Source organism: Anopheles moucheti, chromosome 3 (genome assembly GCF_943734755.1).
Source record: "Anopheles moucheti chromosome 3, idAnoMoucSN_F20_07, whole genome shotgun sequence".
Taxonomy (NCBI): Eukaryota; Metazoa; Arthropoda; class Insecta; order Diptera; family Culicidae; genus Anopheles; species Anopheles moucheti.
The window spans coordinates 6839528-6863646 of record NC_069141.1 but is presented as its reverse complement, the minus strand read 5'-3'; the positions used below and the strand labels follow the sequence as shown (position 1 = coordinate 6863646).

Below are 24119 nucleotides of genomic sequence, written 5' to 3'. Positions count from 1 at the left end.
TCTCTCACCACACTACCAATATCCGACTTTTCACCGTGCGAGACACGTTGCTCCAGAAACTATGACAACATTTTCCAACACAGAAACATTCCCCGTCCCATTTGCTTCCCGGTGAAAATGAATTGATAAATGAAGTATTTTTCCGCATGAGTTCCTACGGTAAGTCCAACCATTTTCTGTACGTTCGCCACTAAAGAGTCGAACGTGTGGACAGTAATGTTTCGATTATTGAAGGAAACATAAAAAAAAGCGCCGGTGGAAATGTTTGACCCAGGGCAGATAATCGATGTGCGCTTGCGTGACAGTTGACTGGCAGCTGAACCGTACGGGCCACCCCGTAACGTCAGCCGGCCGTTACGAGAGATGATAACATTTCCAGCAACTATTTGGTTCCCATCTTCCACAATCGATCATCGATTATCGGAACTGGGTCGCGAGTGGGACATCTGGATCCGATCCAGCCCTGTTTGTTGGAATCGAATCCGATAAAGCGGCAGCGAACGATGACAGTTCAAGCGATAAATTGTTTAATTGAATAAAATTTATAACCTGGATAATGGCATGTGTGTGAGCTTTTCTTTTTTTTGTCCATTTTGCACTGACACACTCTGGCTCTCGTTAAAGTGGATAGTTGCGCAAGTACGATTGGTGTCGTTTCCTTCTTGCATTTACTGTCTAACGAACCGACGTAACAGACATAAACATCACTTGGTAAAATATAAAACCGAATGCAGGTTATGCAGCTTGCTTCTGTTTTTCATGTCGTTGATGACCCTGATCATATGTGTCAGCTGGTGCCGACTGTGGAGTGTCTGGACACACTTTTGATACGCAATTGTATTGGAGCGCTTACGTACGTTGTCTCACGTTTCTGCGTGGAATGTTTTGAGAAAAACTGCGTAATACTTAGAAGCCTTCGGAATGGTTGATGATTCGCAAATTGAGGTCAGTATAGCTTACTACCTTACAGTGACAGTATGCATCGCGAGTACCGTGCGATCAGGCGTGTAACACAACCTGTCATAAGACGAACTGCGTACCGCCTGGTAGGAGTGTTTATAATGGCAAGTGTTTTGATCGTCAGTAAAGCTGAGGATAACATCGCTTTGAGGCAGATCAGCTGCTATAACGTGTCAACCGTACCGGACTACCTATGTCCACCGGATGTGGCCAGGTTACGACTCGAGCACGAGTCCTCCTGCAACCGGTACTACGTGTGCGAGAACGGCAAAGCCACCGAAATGTCCTGCCCCGGGCAGAGATTCTTCAATCGTCGCACTCAAAGTTGTGGTCGTAGTACGCGGCCCTGCCGGACTAACGCGAGGGTACTCATACAGCACGTCACCGAGTGTCAGCTGGGTGTGCGATCTAGAACTGTCCGGCGGGATGTGTGCCGGCGTGTGTTTGTACCGTACCCGAACGCGAGCAACGCAACTGCAGTGCTGGTGTGCAATGCGGACGGTTCGGCCTTTCTTGCCCACTGTCCGGTGACGTTTACCGGCATACAGACGATGTTCGTGAACGGAAAGTGCCGGGTGCGGCATGTTATGCGCGGTCGACACAAGTGGGAGAAATTGTTACGAAATCCAGGACGCTATCCACCGGATGCGGTGCCCATCAATCGTACGGACCGTACCCGTACCGGTATACGGCCACTGAATACGGCCAGCGACAGGAACGGGCCGGGTGGAGATGGAGTAGGTGTGAAGCGCAGCTAAATATAGAACGGCAAGGGTTTGATTTGAAGATGGCAAGGTTGTTGCGCTTCTAATAGACCGGAACCTAATGAGTGGTTAGCGGCTAGGCCAGTTGTCAGCAATGTACGGCTCTTGAGTTCTCTGAGAGGTTTTTCTAACCTCAATGATATGAACTGATAGCATTTCCGTCTTCCGGATCTTAAGATATTCTTCGACATTTTCTCTCGTCTATACATCCAGATAGCTTTAATCTGTGGACATTATCGCAACAATAAATTTCAATCATAATCATCAGTTTGTATATTTTGTTTCTAAGTTTTAAACATCAAACATAGCTTGTTTAGAGTTGAAAAAATGAGTTTAATAATTCGCAGAAATTAAATCCTATTGTGTATGTATGATTCTCGTAATAAACATTAGGTATTATTATTAGTATATTTAAATTACTTAGTGTAGCTGCTTACCGGAATTAGTTAACTATGGCTAATGATCTCCGAATTTTGTTTAAGATCATCATTGAAATCGTATAGTTGAGCATTATCTTGCTGTGGGATTTTGCGATGGGATCGAAGAATATGAAAAAATACACAATTACACAATTCACAGTTGGAGCGATACGATTTACATTCGGCAAACCAGCTAAACAGACGGTGTGTCATATTGGCTGGAAATGAGGCAAGCGGGAAGCAATTAATTCTCGCTTCAGCTGAAAGCAAACCTCTTTTCCTAATGTGAATAAATAACATGCGGCGACTCTCGGCCGCAGTACGGCCCGATCGAAACGAGCGGAAGCCGCCAAATACGTATGTTGTGATTGATGTACTTGCTGGTGATTAAACATTAATCTTTGCATCGGCCTGTGGATGGATAGATGGATGGATAGATGATTCGTGCATAGCACGTAACCGCGTGCAGTGGATAAGATGTGATCAATTTTAAGTCGAACTAACCTTAATCCAATTTCGCTCACATAGATAGGATACGCATGCGATAAACACAGTTTGACTGTTGTAAAACGATTCACGGCAATTCGTTCGGTGTTAACGCCAAAATGTGTTCAGTGTTTCACAGCCCAACTCAAAAATGTCGCCATGAATATCAACACCGTCGCTTGCAATGTTAACATACGGATGCCATTTTCACATGTCCACAATGAAATCGATGGTGTTGAGAATCATGATGGTGACAGTTTTGAGTTGGGCTGAGAAACACTGCTGCGTTGTTAGGTTCGCTAAAGTTCTAGACGAACAACAATGGAATAGAGAACTCATTTTTAATGTATTAGAAGAACAACATTAGAATAACAACAACTGAAAACTGGTTGAAAAGTGCGTAGTCGTTCTATTCAATGCACTGATAGGGGATAGTAAACAACATCAGCGTTCAGTGGCGACGGAGCATATTTGTGTGCACAGTCGTTAACGAGTGGCAGATTCATTGTGTCGTATTGCGAAATCACATTATTCGTAGCATGTGTTCGGTGTAATGAGTCTTTTCTTCTCTTTCTTAGCGACTGGTTGAACAAAATTCTGTAAAGCTCTGCTTTTATTTTCAGCAAAGTAGCTTTATTGCTACTGCTTCTACCGACACCAAGGCTCATCGTAGCGTTCCAGTTTTTGTGCGCTGAGATGTCATGTACTATAACGAAATGGGCACCGAACGAGGAAGGCACATTCGTGCTGACTCATATACCTGAAGATACTGTAATTTTAAAATTTGTCAACCTAAATCAACATTCGTTCAACTTGGGCACACTGAACGCGGTGGTTCATTTTTGCAACTCTCTGCAGATAGAAAAATCTCCCATCTATCGTGTTGTGCTTCCAGCGTCAACCAACGTATCATTTTTTAGAGTAGATCGCACATACCTGAAGGACGTGTCCTTCGAAAAGGGGAATGTTCGTATGGAAGTTCTTAGCATTTCCGAGAGCCTGCTTAGGAGCGTACCACCCACGGTTGCTCATCTCACCGCGTTGAGAAGGATCGAAATTATACAATCGCCCATCGAAGCCGTCAATTTGAATCTCTTCGCCAAACTGCGGCATCTGGAGCACCTTAACTTGTGCAAAAACAAAATCCTCTTCCTGCGTGGCTTCGTTAATTCTGGTGATGATTTTTCGAATCTGAAAGAGATCTATCTATCCAATAACCGACTGGCAACGGTTAGTTTGCACATCTTCAACGGCATGAAGGCGCTCCACACATTAGATTTTCGAAGGAATCGGATCAGACGTGTTGAGTTCCCGTTCATATCACATAGCTTAAAAACCTTGGATCTATCTGAGAACCGCATTGACACGATGCACTGTTGCGAGTGGAACGTAAGCAAATTGTCTTCTTTTGCTATACATAACAATAGTTTAGCCTGGCTACCGACATGCCTGGAACTGGCAATGCCCAACGTTGTTTACCTGGGGTTTCATTCAAATGCGCTGGAAAACGATAACATTTTTAAGCTAGTAGCTAGTATGAAAAAGTTGAAACAACTAGACATTAGTTTCAACAAGCTTACTAGTGCCGTGTTAAGTGCTGTAACGTTTTCGCTAGAAACTCTAAACCTGTCAAACAATCGGATCACACGCCTGAGTGTGTCGGTGGCTGGGAAAAACCTTCGAATTAACGTGGCACACAATTTGTTACACCAGTTTGATCCCACTAACCTTTCGCCCAATGTAACCGTTTTAGATATGCACTGCAATCCGATAGACTGCTCGTTTAATAAAGCTCTAATGCGCAGTGGTGAGGAAATACAGTGCACCGAAAATGACGAAATGGTGATAAAAGCATGTAGCTCCTTTGCTGGAGTGGACTGATGTGGTGGTGTTATTTGTATTTTTTTGAACTAGGCGATCGTAACTTAGATCGTAGCAAAAGGACATAACGTTGTAGTATGGCTTATCAGGACTAACGCGTCGTGGAGATCTTGAACTTCAACAACAAATGCAGTTCTTTATTGCGGCGTGAAAAAGGTAATAGACAAATCCCGCACCCTAGGTGTAGGAGTTTTTTTGACAGATAGTATAGTAATCTACTATATAAGCGTATAAATAACACGTCCTCTATGATAGTAATGCGTACCACGTTTTATTGATTCATTCAATGATGTACACCATTGATATCTCGGAGACGAAAGAAACCCAAATGTTTAAAAGTCTCTTTAAACCTTTTAACAACAACAACCATTTTTTTATATCATTAATGATTGGTCATCATCTAGGGTACAACCACCAGTTACAAAGCTCAACTGCATGGAGCATAAGGAATAGTTGGTCATACATACGAAGGTATATAGTGAATCTCTGTAATGATGGGAACATTTTTATAATGCGCATTAAAACGTACATTCTTATCTATTTATTGTCTTATTTATGTTATTTATTTATTATCTAAGGAAGATCAAACTGCGTGATGCTTTAATTTATTGCAGATCGCGATTTCCACAACCGTCTACTAAACTTCTCGTTTTGCTGTTATAGAAACTTTGCAAAAGTTTATTTTAAACACATATGTTATACGTTTTTCTCATAACGTGTCTAGCACGCTGAGCCGCTGGGAAAGTCTAATGTCGTTGTCAAGTTATAAATATGTAAAGTTATTGAATAGCATACAGCCACACGTACAATGCGATCTAAATGATTCTAAGTTGCTCGTATTGTTGTTGTAGTGTAATAGTTTACGCATGACGCACTTTTAATAGACCATACAAGTCATAGACCATCAAGAGTAAAATTACCATTTTAAAGGCCAATTGCACTGGATTTGCTGTATAGTTGATCATACGTACGGAAGCACATAGTACGAATCGAACCAGCATAAAATGAGTTTCGGCCGTACAATATTTGCTGTAAGGTGTGTTGAAACGCTTTTCTCTTGTGACACTTAATAAGGAAATGATTTGTTCCAGTGCTGTCTTATGGTCAACATTCGTTCAATCACCTACGGCACTGCGCTTTTATTGTGAAGCGTACAATGTGTGCAAGATATGGAACTGGAATCCACATGAGGAAGGAAGATTTGTTTTGGATCACGTGCCAAACAGTCACGCAAGGTTGGAGCTGTACAATCTTTTGATGTCGACCGCTACCAGCAAGCTGTTCGACCTATTTGAAGCTTCGCATCGTAATATGAACACCTCACTCATCGTGAAAATGTCCGCACTACGCAATTTTGTGTTGGAGAACGATGCGTCGTTTAAATCAGTGGAGTTCGAAAATACATACCTTAGCTCGATAGTGTTCGGGAAGAATTGTAGTGTAGTGAATGTGAAGATCAAGCGCAGCAAACTCTCCCAACTGCCGATTTCCATCCCCGAGCTAAAAGATCTTAACAGTCTCACAATAAGTCGTTCACTTATTCAAGCGGTCAATCTAAAGGTAATTGCTGAGTTACCTAGACTGTCGTCATTGGATCTTACCCAAAACAGAATACATGCTCTGTACTATACCCCCCAAAAGACAATGAATCCGATGATGATTAATATGTTTCTGGGAAAAAACAGGTTAAGAAACATCAATATAAACTTGTTCAATGCGATGAAGTTTCTCGAAAAGATCGATCTATCACACAATCTCATCAGTGTAATATCGGGATCTTTAGTATCTAGTAGTTTAAATTTTCTCGATCTGTCGTTTAACAGGTTACTTAAGCTCGACTGTTGTAAGTGGGTTGTTCCAAGCTTAAGCAACCTAGTAGCCAATAACAATAATTTTCACTTTCTGCCAAGGTGCATAGAGAAAACACTGAACAACGTGTCGTTTGTGGACTTTTACAACAATCAGCTCCATCCGGATGAGATGTTTCGCTTTGGAAAGTTTGATAATCTACAATATTTAACATTGGACAACAACAAACTTTCGTACGTCACTCTGAACAGGAGTACTATTCCAGTGAAGATGAACTATTTGAGTCTAAGTAACAACAAATTACGACGCTTGGAAATACCGTATGTTCCCAATAAGGACATGTATATAGACGTTTCCTCAAACTGCATTAGCAGTGCAGATTGGGACAATGTTTCAACAAATCTTACGACGTTGGAAATGAGAGGAAATCCGTTAGATTGCAGTCTTACAGCTAGTATCAAAATAACATCAAACATCTCGTGTGTAGTAAGCAAAATGGACATCTGTAATATGGACAAATTAAATAAACATTTATGATTACCGTATATATCTTCGTGCAATGGCAAGAAATCAATGGTGAAATTTAGGAATCATGAATATTTACGTGCCGATCAATGGTGGTAGAAAATTGACATGTAATTTGACGTAAATTATACTAATGCGTGACTTCTTCCATTGTGTAGTGTAATAATGTACGCATGCCGTACTTTCAATGGACTATTTGGAATATTTTTGATAATAATACTATTGTTAATGATAGGCAGCCTCGTGTTTATATAACTACGCAGTTGTCAATCATTTCAGTGTACGTAAGAATCCTCCTGGATTACTACATTTGTCTGTATAAAATGAATCTTGGCAGTACGACTACCGTCTTAAGGTGTGTTGAAGTGCTTTTATCTTGTGACATATTTAATGGAAATAATTCGTTTCAGTGTTATCTTGTGGTCAACACTAATTCAAACACCCATGGCATTTAGTTTTGATTGTGACGCTGATTACACATGTAGAATACGGAACTGGAACCCAAGTGAGGAAGGAACGTTTGTTTTGGATCACATCCCTAACACTCACAGATTTTTGGAGCTACAAAATCTTTTGATATCGTCGACCACCAGCAAGCTGTTCGGCATCTTTGAAAATTCGCGTCAAGATATGGAAACCACGCTCACTGTAAAAAAGTCCACTCTACGCAATTTTGTGTTAGAAAATGGAGCTACATTCAAAACACTGCAGTTTGAAACCACATACCTTAGCTCGATAGTTTTCGGGAAGAACTGTAGCGTGACGAATCTAAAGATCAAACGCAGCAAACTCTCCCAACTGCCGATTTCCGTACACGAGCTGAACGATCTGAACTATCTCACTATAAGTCACTCGCTTATTCAAACGTTAAACTTGAATGTAATTGGCGAGTTGCCAAATTTAGTGCTGTTAGATCTGACCAAAAACAGAATACATTCTCTTTACTGTGCGCTGAAGGAAACTTTATTTCCGACATTGGCTGATGTGTATATTCGGGATAACAGGCTGCGAAGCATCAATCTGAACATCTTCAGCGCGATGAAGCTTGTCGAAAAGATCGACCTGTCACGCAATCTGATCAGTGTCGTTTCGGGATCTTTAGTGTCTCGTGGTCTGCATTTTCTTGATCTATCATTTAACAGGCTAGTTAAGTTGGATTGTTGTAAGTGGTTTGTTGAAAATTTAAACGGCGTTATGGCCAATCACAATCTATTTACCTCACTACCGAGTTGCATAGAGCAGGCATTCGTGAATCTTTCTCACATAGATTTTAGCTACAATCATCTCCATTCGGATGAGCTATTCGTATTCGGAAGGTTTAAGTTTTTGAATCATTTACAACTGGCCAACAACAAACTAACGCACGTCACGCTGAACAAGAGTACTATTCCAACGAGCATGAACCTTTTAACTTTGAGTAATAACAGATTGACACGCTTGGAAATACCGTATGTTCCCAATAAGGACATGTATATAGACGTTTCCTCAAACTGCATTAGCAGTGTAGATTGGGACAATGTTTCAACAAATCTAACGATGCTGGAAATGGCAGGAAATCCGTTGGAATGTAATATTTATAACACACCTAACTTCAATATCACAACGAATCATTCGTGTAAAGCAAACAAAAAACATGATCGGCGATGTAGGTGAAATTACATCTTTGCAGTGTAATAAATGAATAATATAATGCAACCTTATCTTTTGTAATGAGTTACTCTAACTAAAAGCAGTATTTGAATCTGGTGGAGTAGTTCTCATCGAGAGTTCCTACCACGAATCGAATTTATTAACAGTAATCTTTGCATAGTAGAATAATTTAATGTGACAACAATTTAGAACAATGTGTCATGTGACTTTAAAAAGGCACTGATCTGTCAAATATGTTTTTAATGTGTTAATGTCTAGTTTGCGGATGGAGTGAAAACCTCATTAAATCAATCATTATACTTCAGTTTCGCGTAGTTAGAACCTGTCATAGAGCTTAAATAAAAACTGCAAGAAGTGATATTCTCCTTTGGCCATCATGACCACTTAAGGTACAGATTTCATTTATCTGAAGGGCATACATCTGTCCAACGAATTAGCGCAACAGCATTATGGCTCTGGAGGCGCTCCATCCGTTAAATAATAATGAACGGTGTTGGTTGAAGTTTTGGAACAATGCGATAGTTGGTGATAGTTTTCTGCCTGACTGAAAATGAATATGAATATCATATAACTGCACAATGAATTCATGGAACAATGTTTTATACTTGTACCAAAAATAAGCAAATAAATGTCAACGGTAGTCAGAACTGGCAGGCCTTAACCTAATTGAGGACGTTGTGCCGCTAAAAAAAGCAGAAGAAGAAGATTCCGCGAACAATTAATAAAAAGAGCAAAGCATTAAATAAAGTTGCCAATCATTTTGCTAAAATTTTCCGCAAAAAGACGTCACATTCAATCAAATTGATGTTACCGCAAATAACTTATTTTTAATGATATTGTACGCAGTGGTTGAATTAGGTTAAATATAATGTGTAGATCTGTGACCATCCGTCATTTCGCGAAAAGATCGACATTGGGCAAGTTCTAGCCCAGTTTATTAGTTTCAATAGTGGTGTGTTTTAAGCATGTGCTGTGTTTGGTATGTGAATAGTTGACCGTTTTGAATACTCACTGAAAAATGACTAATGTGCTTTTAGGTTACTTATGTTATTTCTTCAAGCATTGTCAGGTGCTTCAAAAGTGCATTGGAAATGTTTTGAATATCTGTGCTCCGTGCGGGACTGGAATCCAGCTCAGGAAGGCTCATTTTCGTTAAACCACCGACCAACTGATACCACGTTCATGAAGTTAACCCGAAACCTGAATATATTTTCGCTTAGCATGGCACTGCTTGAACAGAAAGGCTTGCTCGAAAACTACACGACTATTAAAAGATCACCAGTTCACAGTATGTATTTACCATCTCGTACTAAGTTATTCGCATTAGTTATCGAACAAACTTATATCTCGAATATAACATTCGAATCGAATAACACCTACCTGATGCAACTGTCCATTACCGACAGTCGATTGAAGGTTGTACCTAGAACCGTGATACACTTACCTGCAATAGAGCATATCGGGATCACAAAGTCTCGCATACACAGCGTTGACTTTAGCCTATTCGCTAAACTCCGTCGGTTGGAAATTCTTGACCTGAACTTCAATCTAATCAAACATCTTGATTGCAGCACAATATCGGGTGGAGATTTTCCGAACCTCAAAGTTATTCATCTATCCTACAACCGTCTGACAACGGTAAACTTGACGCATTTCAACCCCATGCATGTCCTGGAATCGTTGTACCTTTCCAACAATCAGATCGTTCATGTGCTGGGTCTATTAGTTGCGAGTAATCTAATATTCTTGGATATGTCACAAAACTCCATTTCAACACTTTGCTGCTGCAATTGGACGGTAGATAAACTTACAAATTTTGCGATGTTAAACAATAGGCTAGAACTGTTACCGACCTGCATGGAAGAAACAATGGCCAACGTAAGCTATCTCCACTTGTCCGCAAATGCTTTAAAAGACAGTAACATTTGGAGCAGCTTGGCCAGTATGAATCATTTGCAAATGTTGGACGTTGGTTGTAACAAGCTTACGAGTGTAGTGTTGGGCTATGGGTTACCATCGCTTGCATACCTCAATCTGGAGCGCAATCGGATAACGGATATCAGTGTTTCAGTCGCAAACGATGGGCTCGGTATCAATGTCAACTGCAATTTGATTGAACAGTTTGATCCGGCAAATATTATGCACAGCGTTACCGTCTTCCACATGCACTGCAGCCCTATAGATTGTAGTTGGGACAGGAGATGGAGATGGAAGAGCAAGGAAATGGCGAAAAGAAATTGCAGTGTAGGAAAAACGTAACCAGATGCAAAGAATGCCATACTTAGGGTATTACGACAATAAAGTGTTAACTATGTGCAAGAAACGTATCGAAAGCTTATTTATTCTGCTCTTTAAAATGCGTGCCGTATTAATCGACGACTGAAGCGACTGAGCAACAACTGATGAGATGTACTGTTTGGCAACTGTAGCCGCTTCATTTTGGTCTAATTGAATTATGTTTCTGTGCAAACATTTGATAAGTTGCAGATAGGATTACCGTGCATTAAGCAATGCACGTCTTGTGAGAGTAGTCGATAATTTTGAACTAGTTTGATTCGGTTGCGACTGAAATCCGTGTGCAACAACGGTAACCCAGCAAATGGTGCAAAATCTAGCTCGAGCAGCAAATTGTTGCCGATGTGAAGGTTCATCAGATTCTTTAACTGCTCAATGCAGTTGGGCATACGATCGATGCGATTGCTGTGCACGTTCAGCTCCATCACAGATTGGATATTCCAGTGGCATAGATCGATTCTCTGGATACGGTTACTCGATAGATCTAGTTCTAGCAAGAAAGGTAGCTCGAGCGAACCATACAGTTCGGCGATCTTATTGTTGCCGAATCTAAGCTTCTTCAACGCACTAAGTCTGCTGATCAGGGAAAGCTCGACCATGGCCAAACGGTTAAAGGAGAGATCGATCTCAGTGAGGTTCTGACAACAGGTTCTGCAGTTTGGTGAGAGATGTAACCGTTCGATACGATCGTAGTTTAGCTCAACTACAAACAGCTTTTCCTTCCCATGCAGCACGTCGAAGTCGAACGTTGGAATTCGCATCCTCCGTAAGCGCACAGTTTCCAGCGCTGTCAAATTAATCAGTGCTGGCAGCAGGGAAGAAATCTCACTCTTTGTCACGGATAGGTGTCGGAGTTGTGCGCTGTGAACCGTTTCTATGCTTCCAATCGTTTTGTCTAGCATAAGGTAGTCGAGCGACCAGTTAGCCGGTAGAATTAGTTTGTCTATTCTACATCTCTCCAGGTTTAGCTGTAGTAGGCTGGGGTGTAATGACGAGCCTACTAATACTGGCACTTGTGCATCCCTCAGCGTAAGGATGCTTGTGTTGTCAAACGGATATAGGGCAAGGTCTCGTAGCTGGTTGGCTGTGAGTTGTTTAACAGTGCAGGAGTGATCATTGTCACAGTTGATCGACATCGAAGAACAGCATCCGAAGACAAACGTTGTAAGTATCAGTAGATGCATGACACTTCTTGTTGTTTAGGTGGGTAATCACGATTTCTCACTTCGATAACACAACAGGCTAGAACGCTTTGAACATGTGCAATGCACGGTAGACATATTTAAAGACCAGCGGATCATCATTAGCGAAAGTTAAACCCGTTCTAACCATTTCCAAGGAATCAATTCCATATATCAGAACAACAGATTAAAATTATATTAGCTCTGTCCAACAATAGTTTGGTTGTGTGAGTATTTTTCTGGTGAATACCAATCAACTGCAGATTACATAGTTGGAAGTTTGATTTTTTTTTTTTATATAATTTGATGCAATATGTTACTCAGTGTTTTCAATTGGTTTTAATTTTTTAGTCCATTCGTTCAATCAACAGCTGAGTTTTGTTTGTATATTGACGCTATAAAAAGCGCCATTTTTACTTTGCAGTACGACGCACAATGCGAACGTGATTTCGTTGATCAAACAAATATTATAAATGGAGAAAAAAGTGTTGGCTGTTTGATGTTCCGCAGAATACAGCCATGCGCGCCATACACGTTTGTTTGTAAATACATTTTATGGCTTCATTAATAATAATCAATGGTTTCTTTGCTTTGTGAAACGTAACTCTTCGGCAGCTTGTTTGTTTATCCTCGAATGCTAATTGAAGCAACAAACATCAACGTATTTGCCATATTTCAATGATGCCAAGTAACATTAAAGGTTGTAAATCTGTCATTGGTGCAGAGCAGCAGCAGTAGATTATTTTTAATATCATTGTATTCTTTACTCCGTGATCACTGCTTTTTTTAACATAAAAAAGCTAGCGCACACCATGCTCTACGGTGTCACGCACCCGCACGCACGTATATCTAAAGTCCGATTAGCGGCTCGTACGGGCAGATTGTAGAACGGTTTTCCAATCAGCTCGAGTGACACTTATCGTTTGCTTTTATGAAACGCGTCTGGCATCGTTTCTGCTGAGCGGGTCGGTACCATCCACTGTTATACCACTCGCACACCATTCCGCGTGCGCACGGTGTGAGTTTAATTTAATGTACTTGAGAAAGCTACGCTTTATGAACGGCAATCCATAAAGTGGAAGTGCAGAAGTGAAGACATTTAGCACGGGCTTTTGACTACTAACGCCACATTTTTTTACGTAATTATGAATGAAAGATAGCATCTGCGACAGAATACAGTAAGGCATTCAGTTCTTATTGAAGTTCAACGGTGTGTCAGACAGTGATTGCGTCGTTAGAAGAGAGATAGAGTATCCTGTACTGTTATCGTGTTTTGGGTATCTACAGTAGTCTAACACTTAGGTTTCACAATAGACCTACAGTTCAGCAATTCTGCAATTAATCACTAATGTGATAATCAACTACGTAGTGTGGATTATGACAGTTATTAGAGCAAGTTAGCAAAATTAACTAAAGAAAAATGATACTTACATCGTTGATAAGACACTGCAAAAGACCTTTTCGTCATCTTCGAGGCATCGTCATTCTTCGAGCAGTGGTTTGACTGGAGGCGAAATCGAGAGTTCGACAACAATAGTGCACAGATTACAACTCTCGTGTCTTTTGCCACCGGAAGTCCCTAGTTCGCTTCGTATCCAGGGCAGTATGGTTAGATATATCTTTGAACCATTCAAGGACAACAATCGATAGCCGTTTCACTCCACAAACTCCTGTTTGTCCGACGGTTTGTTAGACGTACTACTGTCTACCCACAAGGAACAGTCTTTGTCGCATCTCATAAATGCAACAATACGAGTCGACGAGTACATGAGGATTGATGTTGAATCACATTAAGGGGATATGTAAGCATATCTCTTTACACATATCTGAACGTTGTTAGTTAAACTTTACATCTAATCAATGGAGGACGAAAAAACGACGACTGTGATTACTCAACCGCAATGCCCAAACCTGACTGACTCAACGGTCGCTTCCTGATGTTGTTCATACAGTGCTATATGACTACCGGATGTCCGTTGTAAGTCCAAATTGTAAATGAAAACCCATTGTCCAGATGGTAACAGGAGTACCGCAAAGCATATCATTGTTTTATGTATGCATACCCCATTAGTGCGGTAACTAGAAATGAAAGCTTGATAGACTTAATTGTACTTGCATCGAAAGTTGCTTATTGTTTCCGACCATCATTCATATGAGGGATTTTAAAGCATGTACGTATGTGGGTTAGCAAACCAAACTAAGAGCAGTGAGGTAAAGGGATAATGTTAAACGAGTTGTGCCGGGCTGGATGCTATGTAAAACGGATGCTGATTCTCGGGAATCAGAACATACACATGTGGTGTTTTGTGTGTAGTACGAACAGCAATAATTCATGCAGTGACCTTTGGAGAATGAAACACGAAACGTTAGTACCAAGGTTAGTAAGCTGCAGTATACCGTATTTCTAACTGCCGGTATTGTGTTCAACAGTGATTTGCTATAGCATTTACTCATCCAGTTGTTCGTCCCGGTACAATCGTTGCCTTCTATCCCGCTCTGCACACAATGGCAAGTTGGTGGTTTTAGCGTGAAGTAAATTGTTCACAAATTTGTCAAGTATTTAATTACACTTTTGCAGTCTGCACTTCTACAGCAATCACCGTTCGCTTTCGTTCCAGACTTCCGTATCAGCAAGTACTGCGGCGAGCATCTGATCGTTGGCAATGAGGTCCACTGGGAACCGCTGGACGGTGACACCGACGAGGACTCGACCGATGGTGACGACGAGAGCTACCATCCTGCATACGGTACCGGGACGGAGACGGCCGGAAGTTCGGGAACCGCCTGGCGGCAACAAACACCGAACGAACCAACGACCGATGGTATCGCTAATGGATCCGCTAATGATGTGCCCGGCTCCGACGAACAACCTGCCGCAGCACCGGATCCCAACGAGGGTGGCGAAGATTTGCGGGACGAATCTTTGGTGACGCTCCAAGAACGCCATTATGCTGCCGGTGGATCTGCCTCCCCGTATCGTCGATTGGTCCGGGCCGGTGCGGGTGAACCACGTGCCGAAGCGCTACAGGCGGCCACAGTTCATTCGTTTCACAACTTGAAAATTCTCAAACCCGTCGACGACGATGAGGAGGAGGAGGAGGGGGCAATGCACGAACAGCACCAGCAACAAAAGCATCCGCAGCAGCATCAGCACCACCAGCAGCAGCACAACGATACGGATATGGATCGCAATCAGCAGGAGGCCGAGGTGGCAACCCGCAGTCGGAACCGCCAACGGCAGAAAGTTTTCTCCCAGGTAAGGAGACCCCCGGACTTGCCTAGGGCCCGTCCCGTCCCCAAACGTCAAATTGATTGCCCAGGACTGGTGTTGTAATTTAAATGGGTGGAAGCCAACCAAAAAGGACATCATTTGCTGGTTTGCATTATAGATGAACGCAATCTGAGCATGCAATGAGCGGGATGATGTATTTAGTTGAGGTTTCTCGTTTTTCGGGAATCTACTTACGGAAAGCTTTTTGAAACAAGCAAAGATCGTGATTTTTAAAATGACTTCTGATGATGATGATTTGCCCAAAGTGCTACCCTTCGTAAGCGCCTAAATGAATGCAATTTGCATAACAAAAGCCAGTGCTTTAGCTGTTCAATGAATCGGAGGGTTTTTTGCACTTAGTAACTATCTTTTTTTTTATGAAATGGGTGTTAATTTTCTTCGTCTTTCGAATAATTTCCTGGAATAATCCGTTGAATATCGGTTCGTCCAAAACATGTGGCACTGCATATGTTCAAATAATCAATACACGATTGTGCATACATTACGAACAATATTTGCAAATCTGTTTGTCTGCGTAGGTAGACCATCTTTTGACCATTTATCGGTATTTTATGCTTATTCTGTCTAACATTACTATGCTGCATGGACGATACAAAAGTATAACTAATATAGAAAACTATAGTATCGTTTTTTTCTTGTTTCCTGGCACAACCCCATCCTCAAGAAGTCTAGACGCCTGTCATTACAGGCTTTCTTTGCCATTTATTTACTCGTAGGTGGATCAGTCAGTCCTGCATACGTGGGACTGATCCGGACGGGACTTTGGACCGACCTTGTCATATGAAGACCGGCGCCGATAGACTACCGGACCGCCATTTGTTTTACTTTGATTTTTTTTTGTACGTGCATGATCGATACCACTCGTCATCCATTGGTCTGTTGACATAGGTGATATGATATGAGGTTTTTGAAGGTTTTCGTCCCGCCACCACACTCGCACCGGTACCCTGAACAGAGTTTTTATGTTTAATTGAATTTTTTTAACTGAACCACAAAAGGGTTTTTTTTCCTTGGTAAAATTTTGCCAAGCGTTTATTGTGCGTGCTGCAATTTACAATGATATCACAACTCCAGCTAAGCCCAAAAATGTATTTTCGATATTTCTGAACGCAGTGGTAAGACCATCAGGTGTGCGCGTGTCCAGAGCATTTTCCCACCCAGCGATAGCGTTCTGGAAAGGGGCGAACGCATTGTTCAACCTGGTACGGGTTGGAATGGGTAACGTGGAGGTGTTTTCACTTCCGTATGAGGAGAACTGTTGATACAGATCGTCCAATGACGTATAGGCCGTATTTAAGGCATTTTGATCGTCCGCGCTGTTGATGAGTCCCTTGTTTGCGAGGGACATTTCCCGCACGATCCCCAGCATGTTTCCGAGAGCGTTCTGCATCTGAGATTTAGCGCCTGACTGGGCCGTGCTGGTAGCCTGGTAAGGGAAAAAGGAACAGACCCGTGTACGTATTAGATCACATTCCTCAAGGTGCGGCTCCAAACGGTAAACAACTTACCACCAACGCGCACAAAAGCACAGAAAGTACCAGGAGTTTCATCACGACTAGTTTCGGTGACACGCGGTGGAAAAGTGAATCGGGTTCGTTCGGTGAAGTAACGCGGGTCGTACTGGTTTCACCAGATACTGTACAGATTCCATTTTATTTATCCATTTCGGGTACTGTTCGGTATAATGGTGACAACGCATATCGGTTGTAAAATACAGATGGTTTTTGTTTGCGTTTCGACTCTAGCGAGACCGTGCACACATTGCTGCAGAATTTGTTTGGTGTCGGCATGGTTTGTTGGATGTATTTTAGCAACCACGTTCATGGTAACACCGTCTCACCTTTGTGCTGTGAATGAAATCTGCATGCAAAAATGTGCTCTGTGGTTCGACCTTCTCCGTTCAACGACACCCAATGGTTGTAGCTCGTCAGTCAGTCGGACAAGCCGAACTTCAACAAACGCGGTGCGAATGCATGCGAAAACTCTATTGGGAGTCGTTGGCTATTTTTATTTTGTCCATCATCACTCTTGACCCCTGCCTGGAACATATCAAGCAGGAACAATAAAGGAATCAACCAAACGACAAGCAGCACGCACACTGACTGCCCCAGCAAATGGGGGACAGATAAAATAAATGTCCACTATAAATAAAATAAGTAGCACGATTCCGCATTACTGTCCACAGCAAAAAGAAAATTGTACGTTTTACAAGCACCAACGACGCTTTTGGGCTCATTCCAAAGCCAGAACTTCCTCGGGCTAATGGCATTTTCTCGCACTGTTTTCGTAGGACTTTCGCGTACTGAAAATTCTACCCTCCAATCTGGACGTGGTGGAGGACATCAAGCAGATCGGCAATGAGTACTACTTCAAGAAGGACGTCGAGGTCGTGGCCGACGATAGGGAAAATGAAATTGTCGATAGCGCGGGCGGAAGGAAGGATCAACCGGTAGTGAACTCCACGACCACTGGTAACGGTGACACCACCAGCAATATGACGGAGACGCTAGACATTGTCGTGTTGCCTGCACCAACGAAGGACATTGAAATTTACGACAACGAGCTCATGCCAGATGAAGCGGCTAGTTCACGGCCGGATGATGATATCAGTGTAATTGGTTTGATAACGCCACCACGAACCGTGGTCACCTCGTCGATGACAACTGCATCCGGCGAGGCTACGAGATTGGCCGCTAGCAGTACACCTTTACCGCCTACCGGTGCGGTGAGCGTCGAAACGACACTCGGACATTGGGACGTGGATCGGCTGGATCTTCCCGAACCGGCGGAAGACCCAGTACAGCTGTCGAGTGAAAACCGGACTAGCTTTGCCGTGGACGAAAGTACACCACCGTTCAGCTTCAACAATCGAACATTCCAAACAATGCAGGAAACGGTACGGAAAGAGTTCGACGAAAGTCAGGGTCCCTACCCACCGCTCGGTGGGTATGACGACGGCGAGGATGAGGATTTCGAGGATGAAGATGATGGCGACGAGGAAGATCGGGGTGAACAGTACGGCAGGAGTGGAACACGTCGATTTAATCCAAACGGTGGACGGCTCGGCAAGTCCCACAAAAAGCACATGAGGTAAGTGAAAAAGAAAAATCGATAATTAAACAAACGGGGGGCCAATCATTCGGCAACAGTCTCTCTTCCCCCTTTACTGGGAACTTTAATGGCACTGCACTATCGTTCAATCTGTATGCTCTTTTAGTGTGCAGCGGACATTACTGAAGCATCCTCTCCGGCAAGGGTTTCTCATGACGCCCAGCTATCCGAAGTATTACATCGGAGATAGTACCTGCCGGTGGACACTCTACGCTGGAGTGCATCAAAGGATTAAGCTTACCGTGCTGGACCTAGCGTTACGCTGTAAGTCGAAATAAATGAATCATGTATTGCAGTAACTAAAAGCAAGGCTTCCGGCGGTGCTTGGGAAACTTTACATTTTATCCTTTTTTCTCCCTGGCACGGGGTAGATGACGACGAGTGTCGAGATTATCTGCAAGTGGTCGATCTTAACACGAACCAGACGCTTTTTCACAGCTGCACCGAAAGCAGCCGTCCGATCGAGATCGTCAGCATACAGGAACGCCTTGAGGTAGGTAGACCGCACAAAGTATGATTAATTACATTGACGCAGGAACTGCGGTATCCTTGTCGGGTATCGTTACCGTACTCTACTCTTTCTTAATCTATTCGTTCCTCCTATCCTTCCGCAATTGTACGCAAAAGGTTTCTGTGAGGACGACAACCAAAGTTATCTATCCCAAACGCGGTGTGCTAGTCCATTATACAGGTGAGTAGCAGGTGGGAATGTGTCCGATACGATACATACTTCCAATAATATTCAATATTTTACGAAGTGTAAGAAAAAAAAAAAATTACCGTTTGTATGAAACTGAATGAAATATTTCAGCGAAATCCTCGATGAAATATTTCACTCAATTTCAATTTCGTGCAATCGTTTGACGTTTCGTTAAAACTGTCGTCAAGTTTGACGTTCCTGTGCGTTTGTTTATGCTTGTTGCCTTTGCACGGCTTTGCACGCTTTGTCGTCTAAACAGTTTTGTCGATTTTGTTGTTGTTACAGCATTAGGCTGCGAATTGCCATCACCAACGCCCGGGCACATGCGGCTGGTGCGAAGAACTGAACATCGCGTGAAGTACGTCTGTGATCCATTGCACGTGTTTCCGGATACCGGTGAAAGTGTTCGGGAGCTAATCTGCACGGCGAAACATACCTGGAATCGTCCACTTCCGGCCTGCATAGGTAAGCGCATCTAACGGTAGCAGCTGCTGCATTGCAAATGTTTGGACGGGTGCACAAAAGGGCAATTAGATGCAGTTCATGTTCTTCTGTGAAGTTGTTCGTACATCCGTGCTGGAAGACGGAAATAGCTAAATTTATTCCAACGGGCTCGTGTTCACAGATTTTAAAGAAAGTTTTATCAATTAACGATAGGAACATCTTGAAGCGAATTATATACACGTGCCTGCATTTCGGTTGGTTAATCATGCATGTTACGGTCAGTAAATTTCTATTCGCTATGTCTCAAACCATCAGCAATCGAAACCAATCCTTCGCCCAAAAATTTAATTTGTTTCCAATGTATGACTATGTATGACTTTCCATTACAACTGTACGCGCAATGTGTTTCTTCCGTGAGCTCCAGATTAAATTAGATCCCCCTGGGAATGTCCATTAGTAGTATGTATTGGCATTACACAATTTCAGTCGTTTATGCTAAATATAAGACACATTCAAAGTTAATTACCTCACAATCGAACTGGTATCGTATTTGACGTAGACTATTTTTTACCCAAAACCAACTGCTTAAACTGATTGATTTACGATGTTGTAATCACCGTACAGTGTAGTTTGTGATGTTTTTCGCTGTAGAAACTGAGAGCGACAGAAGACGCACCGTTGTGTTGTTTCGCAGCGTAAAAATATACACGTCCAGCTTGACACGTACCAGAAACCATTCAGGAATGGTCGTTAAACGTTTAGTAAACAGCTTCTGTTCAAAAATTAACACAACCGTTCACATCACGACCGCACAGCGGTAGTGTCCGGCCACGTGTAGAAAATCGAAACCGAGAACGTTACGAGCTTAGACATGCTTTGCCCATCTTTTACGCTAGTCAGTTGTATCGTGTGATGTACATGCTAATGACGCTGTTGAAGTCCTTTGCACTAACGATACTTTCTATTTCAAGTTTATTAAACTCAATATACGCCGTTTTACTAACCATTTAAATTCTTACATTCATGGGTTTGAAAACCTTCATCAAACCAAACCCAAACCGATAGTGTAGAATTGAGAATTGAAAACAACAGCATCCATCCGCTTCTAATGGAGCATATGCAGCATACCCAACAACCGAAGAACTTATGGAGTTACTAATTTCGAGGAATAAGTTTCTGCTGTAGTAGATAAAATAGATTTTCCGTACGATGCAGTGACTCCACGAGTGAATTTTGTGTATGAGATAAATGCTATTTCTCTTTATAGGTCTATATTAAGCATGAACGGAATTGTCTCCTTATAGGAGGATTGACAGTATATTTTATATATAAAAATAAATGGTGGCGTCATTGCAACTTATTTGAATAAATGAATGCTATTGTTGTGCACTCTGCTTCCATTGATGGCAGCATAATCTTCCTCTATTAAAATATTCTATTGCTTGCACGCACACCACACACTCCTATATCGATCGCAGTAGAGTGTCTTGCTTCACCAGCATACACAGTAATCGACTGGACTGGACGTTAATGTACAGTTCTTTGTTGGGAATCATTATCTCTTACAGACGAGAGTGTTGGTATGGTACCATGTTTTGGATGGGGATTGTTCGTTCGTTATCAGCATCCGATTGAACGTTGCTTGATTGCCTCAAGTGTATTAGGACTGTGGGCATACGGTCAGTGTCTTGCATCACATGGTACACCCGACTAAACACGGGAAGCATAGCGTTCGACTCAACTCATTCATATCGCTCGCGCACGTTAGACTGTCTCTGTTTGGTAAGAATCATAAGATCAAACAGATCAAACCGAACCGAATGCACCGTTGTCTCTTGGGGAAATTAGATACAAACCGTATTTATTTTGACCGACGTGTTACTTCTCTCCCTCTCGTTACGTTACCTTACGGAACCTACATGTGATCTTTTACTGTGTTTATTTTTAGAAAAAAGAGCTACCGAAGGGAGCGGTCTTGTGTCGCATTACGAACAGAAGCGAAGATACAGCGATAGTGACAACATGTCGGATAAGCAGGCGGACACTGTTTACGGTAAGATGACGCGAGTACTTAAACTAAAACCCCTTCGTCTCCATAGTAACGTACATTAACGATGATTTTGTTGTTTTTGTTGCAGATATTCTCATTCCCTCGCTCATCATAGCGGGACTATTTGTTGTTAATGGCATCGTGTTTGCGGTCATCATGCGATATCGCAACAAGAGAAAGCAACGCCTTGATCTAGAGAGTAAGGAACTGGCTGAACTGTAAAAGTGTTAACCATCCGCCTCCTGTGCCCCACCCAGCTCATCATCTCCATAAGCAACGCATCCTTTCCTTATACGATGGGAAACCCCCCCGAATGTGTTCAGCTGGGAGGCATACGCATGGAAGTTTGCATTGTTCCGCATGCGTGGGCGCGTGTAGTAAGCTGCTACGCGACACAGCGCATACTCGATGCACTCTACTAATCATCACATTCAATCTTTCCACAACATCACGCCATCTATTACGAGAGTTAGGTTTCCTTCTTTTTCATTCAGGGGGCGACAAAAAAGTTTTGGTTTTGTCCATTGTGTTACAAAGTTTCGTTTTACGTGTTTTGAGTGCGTATGTTGGAAGAAGCAAAAGAATAAAGTGTAATGTGTTTATTTGTTACACTCTGTTCAGCATGGCAGTGAACCTGAGCCGCAGTGAATCGGGTGTGTTCCCTACGGATATGGCGCTGAACACAACGACCCTAGAAACTGGAATTGTTGATAATGTGCAAAAGAAAACATCAATCCATTTACGCGATTTAGCGTATATGAAGCGGCAAGACATCCCTGTGGTGTTGGTGTTTACAAATGATAAATTCGTCTCAAGCTTGCATAAGAATACAACCAACACATCACAGATCAATCCAGGAAAAGCCGAAGCCGAACAAAGAAATGAACAAAAGCAGTTTGCTGTAGACATTACCTTGATATGGCGCCGTTTAACAATTGTGCACTAAACCAAACACACAAAAAAATAAACCTTTTACTGCACGCTTTTACAAGCTTTTTTCCGAGACCGTTTATACTCATGTTATGGAGCGCGAAAGGTAAAAGGAAAGGCAGTTTAAGGCAGCGCGGAGAGAGGCAAGCGAAAAGTTGCACAATTCCGGACATAATTGTACAGAGATATTGGCAGTGAGCCGGCGTGGGATAGATGACAGAATAGGAATTAGCTTAAAATGGGATGAATTATTGATTGCAGAGCAGCAGCACACCGAACAAAGAGAAGAACAAAAAAGGAGAAGCTAACCGATGCAAGACTGTTAATGGATGTGGATTTGTGAGTAGAAGCATGAAGTATAAGAAAATTTAGCATGTATGTCGCTTTTTTGCTGACACCAAACGTGGGATGAGGATTATTTGGCCACTGGAACATGTGAAGATTACAAAGAAACAGGTTGCTATTGCTTGAGAATGTCTCGAAACGGCTCTAGTTCGCTATAATTCGCACTCATCCACATGAATACAACCCAGGGGGTAGAAACCCTCGTTCTCGAACTCAATTAAACGCAAACCACAATCTGCCGAAGAGCAGTTGGTTGGACATTTAAACACAAACTGGAACCACCGCTAGTAAAATGGCTCTCAAGCGAATGTACGGCCCACAACTATGACACACGAACAACACGGCGACAAACAATTGCTATTGCCAAAGATTAGATTAAACAAAAGCAGTTACAGCAGCGAAATGAACAGGAAAAGAATATGAACCCGTTGGTTCGTAATACAAGTTGCCAGGAGCAGTGCACACATTATTTTGATCTATCTCACCAATTAAACGTGTAAACACAAATCTACATGGTGGACCAAAATTCCTCCCCACACAAACACACGCACACACTACCGCCCATTAGGACGCTATTGTACGTGTTTATGTTAAAATGCTTCTCGCCGTTTATGAGCATCTTCGAATTGTTTTCCCGCCTGATAGTATTCATTTCAGCACTTTCTGATAGACATCTTCAACACAGCTCGCACCCGCCGGCAGAAAACTGACAAAACAATTGCAATGCATATCATATGATTCTTCTGCTTGTATGCGACACACAAGATGTGATAGGAGAGACAAGAGGACACGAAGCTCCGACGTAGAAAGCGACGTAAAAACCAAAAATAAAATAAAATAAACACATATTTTGCTATACACTGCATTTATCTTTCCTTCCCCGCCGTCGTACACAGCCGATCGAACCGATCGAACCGGGCAAAACAAAGGTTAATTCGTTAGGTCTGAAGGGGTCGTTAGGACGCCTGAACAATGCTCGCGGCACGAGATGAAATATTATAAACATAAGGCTATAGAAACTGGTGCAAAAACACTCAAACACTCACACCCACACCCTTATAAATCCCACGTGGCCCTAGTTGGACTTATTAATCGCGTTTAAACTTATGCTTCGATGCGCAACAGGGAATGGAATACAGTGAAGGATAGGTTATGAAGTAAACAAGAAGTAAAAGAAAACAGAAAGTTCCCACTGGTCACAAATCAATTACTACAGAATAGCGTGAAGGAGACAAAATAAAGATGAACACAAATCCAATATATATGAAACCATACTT

The 24119-nt window shown here is 42.3% G+C and overlaps 3 protein-coding genes across 3 annotated transcripts in view; 1 reads left to right on the top strand and 2 right to left on the bottom strand.

Moving 5' to 3' along the window:
• Positions 1-22971, top strand: part of LOC128305257 (uncharacterized) — a 70828-nt gene extending 47857 nt beyond the window's left edge. The window contains exons 5-12 of the mRNA XM_053042624.1: positions 14589-15226; positions 17553-18352; positions 18480-18637; positions 18745-18866; positions 19001-19064; positions 19359-19538; positions 21466-21570; positions 21656-22971. Coding sequence (XP_052898584.1) covers positions 14589-15226; positions 17553-18352; positions 18480-18637; positions 18745-18866; positions 19001-19064; positions 19359-19538; positions 21466-21570; positions 21656-21789 — 2201 coding nt within the window. The 3' untranslated portion in view covers positions 21790-22971. The remainder of the gene's footprint in view (positions 1-14588; positions 15227-17552; positions 18353-18479; positions 18638-18744; positions 18867-19000; positions 19065-19358; positions 19539-21465; positions 21571-21655) is intronic.
• Positions 1-24119, bottom strand: part of LOC128305888 (nucleolar protein 4) — a 289274-nt gene that overhangs the window by 127729 nt on the left and 137426 nt on the right. The window lies entirely within an intron of this gene.
• LOC128305290 (uncharacterized) lies at positions 16314-16830 on the bottom strand. The gene is made up of 2 exons (XM_053042665.1): positions 16771-16830; positions 16314-16688 (listed from the first exon to the last, which is right to left on the bottom strand). Exons 1-2 carry the CDS (start codon positions 16810-16812, stop codon positions 16314-16316), a joined length of 417 nt encoding a protein of 138 aa, XP_052898625.1. The 5' UTR covers positions 16813-16830.

What these genes read in the sequence shown, in the direction of transcription:
- LOC128305290 (XM_053042665.1), bottom strand. Translation starts at nt 16,812, where the DNA reads ATGAAACTCCTGGTACTTTCTGTGCTTTTGTGCGCGTTGGTG. An exon ending in TGCTTTTGTGCGCGTTGGTG is followed by an intron (nt 16,689 to 16,770) that starts GTAAGTTGTTTA and finishes TTCCCTTACCAG; the next exon opens with GCTACCAGCACGGCCCAGTC.